Source organism: Bos indicus x Bos taurus, chromosome 19, assembly GCF_003369695.1.
Source record: "Bos indicus x Bos taurus breed Angus x Brahman F1 hybrid chromosome 19, Bos_hybrid_MaternalHap_v2.0, whole genome shotgun sequence".
NCBI classification, from domain to species: Eukaryota; Metazoa; Chordata; class Mammalia; order Artiodactyla; family Bovidae; genus Bos; species Bos indicus x Bos taurus.
Window position 1 is genome coordinate 47044385 of NC_040094.1, and position 13211 is coordinate 47057595.

At 51.3% G+C, this 13211-nt stretch overlaps 1 protein-coding gene across 19 annotated transcripts in view; it reads left to right on the forward strand.

Annotated features, from left to right (window-relative positions):
* Positions 1-13211, forward strand: part of MAPT (microtubule associated protein tau) — a 123953-nt gene that overhangs the window by 104993 nt on the left and 5749 nt on the right. For 15 of the 19 annotated variants that reach the window (XM_027517439.1, XM_027517438.1, XM_027517437.1 and 12 more), the window contains 3 exons: positions 5411-5503; positions 8823-8904; positions 10437-10549. In XM_027517439.1, coding sequence (XP_027373240.1) covers positions 5411-5503; positions 8823-8904; positions 10437-10549 — 288 coding nt within the window. The remainder of the gene's footprint in view (positions 1-5410; positions 5504-8822; positions 8905-10436; positions 10550-13211) is intronic. The other 4 variants (XM_027517442.1, XM_027517454.1, XM_027517455.1 and 1 more) reach the window with 1 other exon arrangement.

The following is a 13211-nucleotide window of genomic DNA, read 5'->3' on the forward strand; positions in this document are numbered from 1 at the left end:
GGGAGGAGCCTGCTGCACCATTGAGGGTTCTCCACACTGAGGGTCACCTGCGTTGTGGAGTGTTGCACACAATTATCACCAACAAAGCAGAGAAGACAGGACAGATCCTTATTTAGGACCATCATCAAGTCTTTAAAAGGACAGTTCTCGTACCCGCCTGAACCGCACGCGCCCCCCTCCCCCCCCCCCCCCGCCATATACTGCTGGGGACACAGACTGAGGACTCCTGGGAAACTGCACCTGGAGATACTGAGAACAAAAGCAAAATAAAGCTAAAACTGGCACCAGCTGGGGTGGCAGAGGGGTGTGGGTTAGGGTGGAGCTTTGTTTGTTTACATGTGAGCTTTGGAGAGTTAACAGCTGACAGAGGGAGGTCCCTGCTGGGTCTCCTGTGTCCCGACAGCAGAGGATGGAGAAGACAAAGGGATAGTGGAGGGCAGCCACCCCCCCCACCCCCACCCCCGGCAGAGCCTCAGGCTCCACAGTCAGTCTCGGAGAGGGTGTTGAATAAGAAGGTGAGTGTGGGCCCAGCCGAGGTTAGGGCAGCACCAACCTCAGCAGCTTCTCTGGGGGGTCAGTGGAGAGCAGAGGTCCCAGGTACCTCCCAGAGTGAGAGAGGAGTTCATCTGGGCTGAGACAGCCAGGTAAGGAGAACTGCGGGGATACTTGTGGTTTCCAAGGTGAAAAGGGAATTGCAGAGTCATGACCAGAGCATGGGACGTGGTTCTGGTTGGCTTTGAGCAGATGGAGCTAAAGTCACTTCCTCTGAGAATGTGCAAGCCAGGAGCTGGGATGCGAAGGCCCCCCATGCAGGACTGAAAACCATCAGAGCTGCAGGGCTTGGACAGGCTTGAGCTGCGATGTTCCAGATGGCCACAAGATGGCAACAGCATGCTATAAGTGTCTGGCTCTGGAGCCCTACAGTGTTTTAAAAAATTGTTATATTTGTTGACAAAGTTTCAAGTCTCCTTTTGAAAAGTACAAGTGTAGAACATCTTTGCAGAGTAAATAAAGTGAGTCTGTACCTAGGATAGTTTGCTTGTCCTGGATCAGGGCCGGGGACTCAACTGAACTTGATCTGAGGTGTCAGGCTGTGCAGAACCAGGCGGGGCCCCTCCTGGGGGGCAGCCTTGTAACTCTGAGACCCTCTGGACGTCTCTCCCCGTCCACAGCATCTGTGTTTACAAAAAACAATCTTGTATAAATTCCATCATTTTAAAGCGTCTTGGATCAGTCGCTGTTTAAAGGAGCAGTATAAACAGTTGCAAAGGGGCACTCTGCACAGTCGCGCCCCACTCTTTGTGACCCTCTGGACTGCAGCCCACCAGGCTCCTCTGTCTATGGAAATGTCTCCTCTAATATTCGATCTCCAGTGTCAGTTCTCAAGCTGACCACTTTGGACTTGAAGAGAAGGCTTGCTGTGGGTGTCCAGTGCTCTCCCCAGGTTAGGTTCCCTCCAGAACATCCCAGCCCCCAGTCCTCAGCACTGGGCCTGTTGATCCTGGTGAGGCCAAGCCGGGCCCAGCACAAGACACTGCTGGAGACAGGCCTCTCCAGGGGCGGCCCAAGGACACTTGGCCAGCCTGGGAGCTGCCGAGGGTGGAGGCAGGGCTGGGCCATCTGGAGCACCTCGAGAAATCTGAGCCCAAACAGAACCAGAACAAGATCTGATGTGGGTTTGGAACCATTTCGGGTTCTCCAGGAAATGGAGCAAACCCAAATGGACCTGCTCCCGGCCTCATGCCACCCCAACCTCTCCTCCAGGGTCAAACCCCGACCACAGGAATTTGTCCCTTGACTAGTGGTCTCCTGGATCAAAATTTGGAGCTTCCAAAACATTGCTTTTCCCTTTGGCTATTTGCAGTGTCCGCTCGGAGCTGAGGCTCAATGTCACACATTTACTCTAGTTGAGAAATTAAGTTTCAGGATTCCAATTTCATAATGCCAACTATTGCCCTTTTATTCTTCCTTTCTGTAAATTTACCATTCTGTAAAGGGTGTTGACTTAATTTGAGGACTGACAGTAATTCAGGTCTGCTTGCTAAATGTCCTTATGTCTCTTGCCAAATCCCACAAAAGTTTGTTGCCTTTTTTGTGGGAACAAGAAGAAGCCTGGAGAAAACATTTCTGTGTCTGTTGCACATTGTATTATTGCTTCATGTCTCTTGAGTCATTTGATTACTTTCTTGTAAGGATTAGTACAGAAAACAAGGCTATCCTCCTTGAAAAACTGGTCAGTGTTCTTTGTCAGATTAGAGTTATGTAACCCATCACGTTTCCCTTTTTGCTTTGACTTCTGGGAAGCTCAGAGCTAAATGTTGTTTAGTTGCTAAGTTTGTCCGACTCTTTTGTGACCCCACGTATTGTAGCCTGCCAGCTTCCTCTGTCCATGGGATTTCCTAGGTAAGAATACTGGAGTGAGTTGCCATTTCCTTCTCCACAGAGCTAAATGTAATGATCGGTCAGTCCTGATGACCTCCCCTTCTCTTAACTGTCTTTTCAGTTTTCTTGTTTTATTATTTTGTGTGTGTTAAGTATGTGCTTTCTTATTCTGAACTGCTCCAGTTCTCTTGTGCAACAAGTAGGCAAGTCTGCTTCTGGAACTTATTTGGTGGAAAGTTATGAATAAAAAATGATCCCCAAAGCAGGAGTGCTTGTGGGACTCCTTGAAATTTGAGGGTGGGACAAAACGATTCAAAGACATTATGCAGACAGTGACAGCAACTCCCTATGAAGCAGGTGAGAAAACCTGTTCCACCTCCTCATCTCAGCTCAAGCCCGGGCTGATGCCGCCTACTGCCTGGGAGGAGAGACATCACCATTCACCTAGAGAGAGTCTTGTTTCTATTTAGCTTATGAGACAACAGGCTTGAGGACAACTCAGGCAAACTGTTGTTACATAGGTATCCGTGGTCGCAGGAACACCCAGATCTAGATTCCTGTGTGGTTCTGTGGCTGATTTGAGAAAGTCACTGAACTTCTCTGGGTTTTAGATGGCCTCTTCATCAGTAAGGTGGCAGGCGAAAAGGGCGACATGGAATTAGGTATTTATCCAGCCTCTAGATGAGGGATGGTTTTTACACTTAAAAACCAGAGAAGTTGGACTTCCCTGGTGGTTCAGTGGTTACGACTCTGCGCATCCAATGCAGGGGCCCGGGTTTGATCCCTGGTTGGAGAGCTAAGATCCCAGGTGCCCCGTGACACGACCCAAAAAAACAAAAAACCAGAGAAGTTACAGAGGAAGAAATGTTACAAAGGAAGTACATTAAAATGTCAGCATTTGTATGCTAGAAAAATAAATACAACTACTAACAAAAAAGGACAAAGGAACAACTTTAATAATAATCAAAGAAAATGCAGAATAGGCCAACAATACAAATCTATTCATTTTAATCAAGGAAATAAAAACAATTTCTTCTAATTGCACAATGCTGGTGGCAATATAGTAAAACTTTCTCACCAGTGCTCACAGGAGAAATTAATCCGACCCTTTAAAAAGTCATTTGGAGGACTGTGTGTGGGGTTTTTAGAATATTTATAACTTTGGCCCAGAAATTGTATTTCTGGGACTTTGTGCTATGAAAATGATCCACAAAATGGGAAAAACTCCTTGTAGAACGATGTCCATGGTAAGGCTGTTTGTATTATTTAAAATGAAATCAATATAAATATCTGATAGCATAGATAACACAAAATGGAATAGGACATTTTTTAAATTAATGCTTCTGATTGTAGAACATGGCAAATACTTGGTAAAGCAAGATATAAAATAGTAGGCACACATTTATATGTCTGCAGTGGTACTTTTATTTTTATATATGAGCATTCATGAGGACAAGAAAATGCAGTAGTGGTTGTGTTAAAGTAGCAAGAAAACTTTTTCTTGAACCTCTGTTTTTCAAGAACACAGTTTATATTACTTAATGAAAAAAACACACAGCTTTTTACTTTAAAGGAACATAAAAGAAAACAAAGAGGTGGGTTAGATATGTATTTCCCAGGTTTTTCAATCCAGATCAATTAAATTAAGGAAAAAAACAGGGATGGAGCCTAAGAGAAAATTATTGTATTTAGCTTGCCAGGTTAATGATATTTAAAAATAAATATTATCTATTACCAATGTGATTTGATAATTAACAATTTAATAAAGGGAAAGTCATTTTTTTTTATCTTATTGGAGGAAAAGGCCATTTTAATATCAAAATGGTAGGATGGATAACTTTTGCTATCACGTCCTTATTTCCTCCATTGGCTGAAGACCTGTGGACCCCTGATGGCCGGCTCTGGGGTCAGATTTGGGACCCTTCTCCTGAGATAAGCCCAGGCTCTGACCACCCCCGGCCTCAGGGTTAGTGGGCCCCCCGGCAGCAACTGCCACTTTTCCAGAATTTTAGAGGGTGTGCTGGTACTTCATTGGGAACTTTAGCTGACAGTTGTTCATACCTGTGGTTGATAAAAACTAAGGCCTCCTGTTTGCAAATACTGAGCCCCCTGATGAGGGACAGCTGGTGATGGTAGATCACTGCTCTCGCAGACAAATCGTGGCGTTCAGCTCGCCTCCGCTAGGTATTCATACACAGACAAATTAGATAAAAATCCCCTCCTCCCCCGAATGTTAATAGCCTCACACTTTTTCCGTGGTGCCTGGAAAAAAGGGAGCCTTGCAGAAATACAGTATGGTCTCTACCATCCCCACACCTGCTCAGGAAAACTTAGGGAAGGGTGCCTGGGAGCGCTGTTCCCTCTGAGTGCCTGGGCGTTCATGGCCAAGGACCAGCCAATGGATGGAAGGGCGGGCACTCACCCTGCCTTCCAAGAGACACAGGCCTTCCCTGAAGGGGTCTGGATTTACCTTCTCCATAAATCTACCCATGTCCTCCCCATGAAGTCAGGGATTCTTGAACCGGAACGAAACACCAGGGGAGCTTTTCAGAAGCCTAAGGTCAGGAGTGGGATCTGGGATTTTAACAATATACCTGCAGGTGACTGCAGTGCCCACAGACCTGAGGACAGCCAGGTAAAGGTCTCGGTGAATGTTCAGATGGGTCTGGTAGGTGTATGAGTGAGGCCACAGCGAGGACCTTTTATTTATTCATTTAATAATGTGACTGAGCACATTTTGCTCCATCTCAACCTGGTGACCCCCACCTCCGAGGTGCTCTCTGACGGGGGAGGCCGCCCTACTGCAATCCTCCCAGAAAGGGAAGAGCCACTTCTGACGGATCTGTTTTGTAAGCCCAGGGCAGTAAGGTGGGGTCCATCTCCAACCACTCACAGCTCTGGAATGCTCCCCAGGGAGGTGTGAACCGGCCTGCCCTCCTCTCAGGCCTGCAGCCGGCAGCGAGTGTGTTTGTGCAGCAGACACGTCTGGGTGTGGTGTGTCACTCATCCTTTTTTCTGGCTGTCAAAGGTGCAGATAATTAATAAGAAGCTGGATCTTAGCAACGTCCAGTCCAAGTGTGGCTCAAAGGATAATATCAAACACGTGCCAGGAGGCGGCAGTGTGAGTACCGTCACACTTTCCAGCTGTGGTTCCGGGTTTGAGAAGTGGCATGAGTGTTTGTACTTGTGAGACACTGCATAGAATAAACCATGCTCAGGCTCAGAGTCTATCCGGGTCCCCAAGTAAACGTAGCCCAGACTCCCCGCACCCACAGGTCCAGGAGGGGTGCCCTGTTGCATGGGCAGATCGAGTGACTGGTCCTCCGACCCTTTCCTGGAAGCGGGGTCCTCCCAGCCCCATTGTCACACCCGCTCACAGGGAGCCCCACAGCCCATCTGAATTAGAGCTGAAGGTGGTGGCACCTGACACTGGGCTCTGACATCACCTCCTCCATCACCCGGGTAGGTTCGCTTTAAGGGGCTCCACTGGGAACAGCTGGCCCATACCAAGGTCTTTACAGTCCTGCCTCGGGACAAGCAGAGGCCAGCCAGGCTCTGCTCCGGTTTGTCCTCTGCATCTGCGAGGGATGAGCTGATTCGTAAGCCTCTTGGCTCTTGTTTGAAACCAGTTCCACCCCTGGCAGAAGCTCCAGATGCGAAAGAGCCCAACAAAAGTACAGGGAGCAGCCTGCAGTTGAGGGGGGACAGAAATGCTGCTTGGAGCCCTTTGACATTTGGCTGCCTCCAGGTGTCCCTGGGGACTCCCTGAGTCCCCACTGGATGCATCCCAGAGATTTGGGGCTGACATCCTCATTCTTGCCTGCCCACTTGATCAGCTCTGCTGGGATCTTCCAAGTGACCAAACTGGGTGCAGATTCAGCATCCTGAGGCTCGGCCCCCCTTCTCCACAGCCTCTCTTGGTCGGCCGTAGGCAAATGTTGAAACATTCTAGGGAGCAGGAGATTCAAGCCCCTTTGAGGTCCACCCCTGGGGAGGAGAATGGCTTGTGAGAGCAGGCATCTGGTCCCCAGCTGGCAGCGCTGGGGAGGGGGCGGTTTATAGGACAGTGGAAGCCCTGGGGGGTGTGCTCTGTCCAGAAAGTGCCCAGCCTCTACCCATACATCATCCACATCCAGACCTGAGGGTTTATTCTTGCAATGTGCTGCTGCCTCCTGCCCTGAGCACCCGGGGTAGGCTCTGCCACTGACTCCTTGTGGCCCCCAGAGTGGTGGGCACTCACCCCGAGGCTGCTGCATGGCGCTTCACTAACGCTTCCTCACCAGTGTCTGCTCAGTGTCCCCCCCCAGTGCCCCCCGTCCCTGCTCTCCTGTCCCACTGCCACCTTGTCTTCTGCCAAGAGAAGGGTGGGGACCACTTGCACCCGCTGCTGGCCTGACCACGGGCCCTGGGTGACATTACTGTTTTAGATTTGACTCCTGGCTTCCCTGCCGAAAGCGGGCTTCAGCCAGAGCAGGAAAGACATGTGCTTTCCGGTTTAACTCGTGTCTGGTCGGCTGATGGGAGGTTGTGCTGCTGGGGCTGGAGGCGTGGGGTCCAGTGGCCACAGTGAGCAGACCGCTCCTTCCGGCGGAAGCTTGGGGGAGGGGGTACATGCCTGCTGCTGGGAGGGCAGTGCCTACGACCTCGAGGGACTTCCCCAGGAGCGTCGCCCGTCTGTCCTGCACTCTATGGGCCGGCGGACTAGCCTGGGACCTGGCAGAGAGCCACAAGATGTTGGCTTGTGACCGCTGCAGTAGGAGCTGTCATAGCTCTTCTCCTGGTGAAAGGTTGCTGAGGGTGATAAGTCCCTGCGCAATGTCAGCCTCAGGCGCTTGGGGGGCTGTGGGCCCCTGGCCTGGCAGGGGGCCCCTCCTCAGCTGGGATGTAACTCCCCAGCAGGCAGGCCCTGCTCCTTCCCGCGGTTCTCCCTGCCTCATCTGACTCCTGGCTTCAATCCGGAGCCTGGCTTCCTCCCTCCCCAGCCTCAACCGCCTGAGCATCTCCCTGTCCTGGCTCCCATCCTCCCCCCCCTTCCCCCATTTCTCTCCCCTCCCCTTCCCTCCCCTCCATCATGCCTTCCTCCTCCGCAACTGGTTACACCCTCACCCCCCTAAACTGAGGCTGAAAAGAGGAGAGAGAACCTCGCACACACCAGCCTTTGCTTTCATCTTGCTCCTGCGAGGAAAGAGGGGGTAGTTTCCACAGCCCCTCTGTCCCCCCATCTCCAGCACCCCACCTGGAGCACAGGCTCAGAACCCCTCATTAACCCACCCACCCCCACAGGCGAGGGCTCCCCGCGCCTCCCTCCCCACACCTACGCACACAGGCCACGTCCCCTGGTCAGCTTCCATCAACTCTGCCAGTAATCGACAAACGCCAACATGATTTTGATGAACGTTAATTTGGGATTATTCCAGATGATTTAGACCTAAGTAAAAACTCCTCCTTGATGTGCTCGTTAAACCCATTCTCGGGCACAAGGCCATTCCTCCAGGTAACTCCAGGGCGGGGAGCAGGAGCCCACTGGCTCAGTGGTGATTGGCCTCCTGTGTCCTCAGGTGACCTCACACAAGGGACGTGTCACCCCGTGACCATCAGGGGCTTCCACAGTCATGGTTTTGTGCAGATTTCCTCAATGAGACCCCCTCTGCTGACGCTGGGTCCCTGTGGGGTGTCTCCTCCAGGCGGCTGGGGGGTGGCTGTGTGGCTGGGCCACATGCTGGACCCTTAGGGCGGCTCTGAGCCCTGGGGCCCTTAGGCCTCCCCGCGTGTGTCTGCTGAGCTTCCCTGAGACACTAAACCCGTGATTCTTGCTGTGCCGCCTGACCGTCCTGCTCGTGTTCCTTTGCTCTTTTCTGTAAAGAACCAAACTGTCCAGGATGTTGTGTGCCCAGGCTCCACCTGGCGCTTCACTCTTCCCAGGTCGCCGAAGTGCTCGTCCCTGCTCGCTGACCATCGTTGTTCTGCTGTAGGGGTACTGGGGTTGGTGAAGCTTCTGGGAGAAGGTGCTCCTAACCACCCCACCCCGCCCTCTGCTCTCAGAGGCCCAGCAGACACGGCTCTCTTGCTTTGCCGAGATTTTTCAGATGCTGCACACACGGACCCCTTCTTTCTTTCTGTCCTCACTGAATGCGATCTGTCGATTTCATGTCAGGAAAGAGAATGACATTTTCACGTATGTTTGCTAAACCAGTGGTGTGGGCCTTGCCCCTATGGGGAGGTAGCCCTGTATTTCTCTGAGGGTCCTTGTCCTGTGGGATCGAAGGCACTCCATTTATTTCATTCCCAGGGCAGGGTTGGCAGAATTCCAACACATTTTCCTATCAGTACTAGGGTGTGCTCCTCGTGGCAGACCGGAAATGCTGTCCTGCTGCTTTTCATTGTTTCACTCCCAACAAAATAATCCTGTTTTACTCTCTCTCGTTCTCTCTCCCCTCCAGGTGCAAATAGTCTACAAACCAGTGGATCTGAGCAAGGTGACCTCCAAGTGTGGCTCATTAGGCAACATCCATCATAAGCCAGGTAGCCCTTGTAGAAGGCATAGCCCTTGTAGAAGGCAAGACTGGGCGGGGTGGCCAGGGGGCGGGACCGGATGGGGCGGTGCCTTCTCCGGAAGTGGGTGGGAAGGATGGATGGGATGGGCCATCAAGAAGAGTGTTGGGGGTGGAGCTTGCTGGGGCCTGGGAGGTGTGGCTCTGTGTGTAGCTCCTGAGCGGGACTAGGTTGCCCAAGACAAGGTAGAAGGGAGGGCAGATGCTGAGCTAAACCCTGACCCCGCGGCTCTCCAAGCGGGCTGCGCACAGGGCCTCTGAAGCTGGGGAAGAACCTGAACTGGCCCCCGAAGACTGGCTCCGTAGATTTGGTCCCCAGTTTGGTCCTCAGCCAAGAGGAGGGACATTTCACCCACTGCTCCAGCTGTAACATGGGACTCCTGGGTCATGGCCATGTCCCCGCCGAAATGATACTGTGGAACTCTCCATGCGCACCCTTTCCCTCTCCATCTCATGCCATGCGGAAATTGGTGCTGCCTGTAGATCTTTCTGCAACAGTGGAAACGTTCTGTACCTGTCCTGTTCACTGTGGTAGCCACTCGCCATATGCGGCTGATGAGCATTTGAAATATGGCCGGTGCAGTTGAGGAAATGAACCAATTTTATTTAATGAAATTTGAGAAATTCCATGGCAGTCCAAAGGTTAGGTCTTGGCGCTTTCACTGCCCGTCCCAGGTTCGTTCCCTGATCCGGGAACTAAGATCCCACAAGCCCTGCGGTGCAGCCAAAAAAATTAAATTAAAATTTAAAAATAAATAAAATTTAAGTAGCCACGGGCTACCATCTTGGAGAGCCCAGATCTAGATTCTAACTCCTGCCTGAGAGTCCAGAGCAGGGCTTCTCCCTTAGGTCCTCTCCGGGGCTTGAACCATTACTGCAGGAAGAGAGATGGTCAGAAGTGCAGTCTAGAATGTCATTATTTTCTGTCTCCCTTGGACATTTTGGGCAAGTTGAATCTCTCTGCCTCTCCTGAGGCCACCATCCCATCACACTGTGGAGCAACTTTGTTGAGTGGCTTTATCCTTCCAAAGAAAGTAATGTAGTTCATCTCTTCCTCAGGTCATGTCTCCCACACTTGGGCAGGGCATTGAGTGTCTGAGGAGGGAGAAAATGTCAGGGCCCTTCCTTATGAAGGGTGCATTTTGCCCTTCAGTTTAATTCCGAGGTCTTACAGGATGTTGGCATAGAAAGGCTCAACTCCTTGCAAGCCCACCAATTTAGAATTTAGAATAATTTCTCTTGAACTGAGCTGTCCTTTACCTTTGCACTAAGGAGAAAGAGTTTGCTGAGTAGATATTTGATGTACACCCTGATTAGTGAGACAAAAAGAAAAAACATGAAGATGAAGCAAATTGTTTTCAAGCCCTTTGGAAGGACCTACTTGTTCCAAAGCACACTCTAAATAAAAGCTGGTCTTAGCTGCTCCTCCAGGTTGGCGTCTGCATGCAGTCACTGGCTGAGCCCTCACTCAAGGCTCGGTGTCCTTTGTACGTTGTGTTCCAGGAGGTGGCCAAGTGGAAGTGAAATCTGAGAAGCTGGACTTCAAGGATAGAGTCCAGTCGAAGATTGGGTCCCTGGATAACATCACACACGTCCCTGGCGGAGGGAATAAAAAGGTAAAGGGGCAGGGCAGAGGCTGTAACAGAGTGCAGTGTCTCAGAGCAGGAGAGCTGAGGGGCCATATTGACTGGCTTGATGTGGATTCTCAGCTACTTGCGCGGCTCCACCTGGGCTGCTCTTTGCTGTCCTTGGGAGCTTTAACAGCCTTGATCCCAGGCCCCATCTTGGAGATTCTGACTAGTTTGTCTCAGGAGCCATCTGGGTACCTGGAGGGGAGCTTTTAAAGCCCCCAGGTGACTCTTCAGTGCAGTTAAAGGTGAGAGCTACTGCCCTCGGCCCTGTGGTTGGCCAGCACCCCCAAAAGGAAGTAGCCGTCGCCAAAGCCAGCCCCAGTCACCAAAAGCCAGTCATGGGAACATAACCTAATTTTCTAAATAGGTCACTAGGCAGTTAGAGCCAAACAGTGATGCTGGAATTCAGGTTTCAACAAAGCCTCTGCAAGTGTCCATGAGGAGGCCACTGGACCGAGAACCTGGGTGCTCCCCATGGTTCCTAGAAGCCCTGGGTCTGGATGTCTGTGTGCAGTGGGGGCTGGGGAACCCCAGTGCCTCCCTCTGGGCTCATCACTGAATTCTGTTGTGTGGTGGCGCTTTTTCTCTTCATAAATTCAGCGAAATGCCCCCTGGGGTTTCCTGCCCATGCCTGCCCTGAAGTTCTGCAGGTGGTACGTGTTCCAGTCTTCAGTGCCTCCCAGCAGCTGACTGAGGAGGACGGAGAGGGAAGGGCCGTCCCAGCACAGAAACCAAGACCCAGCCCAGCGGTGCGGTCAAAGGTCCCCACTAGTCGGAAGTGGCAGCTGGGCCAAGCTTGATGGGAGCCAGGGTTCCCATGCAGTCACCCCCCTCCCCACATCCCGCCCACCTCCTCCTCCTCCTCTGGTCTGGACCGACAGACACTCCGCCTTTGCGGTGAAAGCCTGACTGTGTGGTTTCTGAGCGGCACTTGCTGCCCTGTGTGTGCTTAAAGCAGCAGTTGGCACTGATGGCCAGTGATGGAGCCCCGTGGAGGCTGAGGGAAGGCTGGGGTCCTGGTTCCCCACAGGCCTCCCTGACCATCATGCCTTTACATACAGGGTGCCTGGGTCTCCATCAGAAGTGAGACCCGGGGAAATGAGAAGGTTTTTTTGCAAAAGGCCAGCTTGTCTCCATCACTACCCGCCCTGTTTAACACAGGACCTCCCTGCCCTGGGGAGCTTAATGAATCTGCCGTCCCACCCGGGCGAGTCTGACTGATTATATATGGAATGAGTGGGTAGGTCTGGGTGTTGGTGATTCTGGGTGAAGGAAGGCCTCTACCCCTGACTCTGGAAGCTTCTCTTTCTGGGGGAAAGCTCTGGGCTTGACTCTGCTTGGAGGCGTGACCCCCGGAAGCTCTGCAAGCCCTCTCAGCCTTAGGTTCTCCTTCAGCAAAAGGACGGAAACATCCCCGTCCCGGAGACCAGGGTGAGGCAGGGTCCAGGAGGGTGCCTGGAGCTCTGTAGTCATCAAACAACACGAGTTAGACGCAAATCCAGGTCTGGACTTCTGTTTTCACTCATCTCTGTGTTGCCTCAGAAAGGGAGGGCCCTGCCCACTGCCTGGAAGACACTGTGCTGGCCCCAGAGGGTTTCCTCGTGTTCAGTCCCATTTCCCTCTGTGATGAGCAACACTGCTGACAAGCGGTGGAGCTCAGGAACCCCGCCACCCGAGCTCCTTTCAGCCTGGGGAGTTTGGGGACGTTCCCAGGAGGGTGTCACATTTTTCTTAAGAACATAAACTTAACGTCAAAATGGTCTTTCAGTTACAGTAATAAGGAAGAGTTCTTTTTTCAAAGCAGTCACCCAAAATAAGCATATAGCTTAGATGGGAGCCTGATTTTTCTTTACATTCACATGCCCCTACAATGCTCTTTTCTTGGGATCCAGGGACTTCTGAACTTGTGGGGAGAAGTTGTCACATGTGTGAGAGCAGGCAGGCAGGTGTACACATTTTCCTGGTCTCACCAGATGCTCATGAAGGTCTTGGGTTTGTGCTAAGTCACTGCAGTCATGTCTGACTCTTTATGACTCTATGGACCACCAGGCTTCTCTGTCCATGGGATTTTCCAGGCAAGAATACTGGGGTGGGTCCCTGTGCCCTCCTCCAGGGGATCTTTCTGATCTAGGGATCGAACCTGTGTCTCTCAAGTCTCCTGCATTGACAGGCAGACCCTTTATCACTAGCACCACCTGGGAAGCCCCCAAGGAGGTCCTAAGACCCCCAAAAGGTTGAGGATTACTGTGTCCATCACTTCAGAGCTCAGCAGGAGAGAATAACTATGTACTGCTTGGCATACATACTCCAGCTAAACTGTCTGCTTCTGAGCTTTCCAGGTATCCTTTGGAGCTAAGACCTCCGGGTCAAGGATGCTCTACTTATTATTGTTTTTTCTTTATTTTAAATTGAAGTCTAGTTGATTTACAGTGTTGTGTTAATTTCATATGTAGAGCACAGTGATTTAGTTATACAGACATACATATATTCCTTTTTGGATTCTTTTCCTTTATAGGTTATTGCAAAGTACTGAGTAGAGTTAGTTCCCTGTGCTAGACAATAGGTTCTTGTTGCTTATCTATTTTATATGTAGTAGGGTATATGTTAGGTCTTCCCTGGTGGCTCAGAGGTTAAAGTGTCTGTCTGC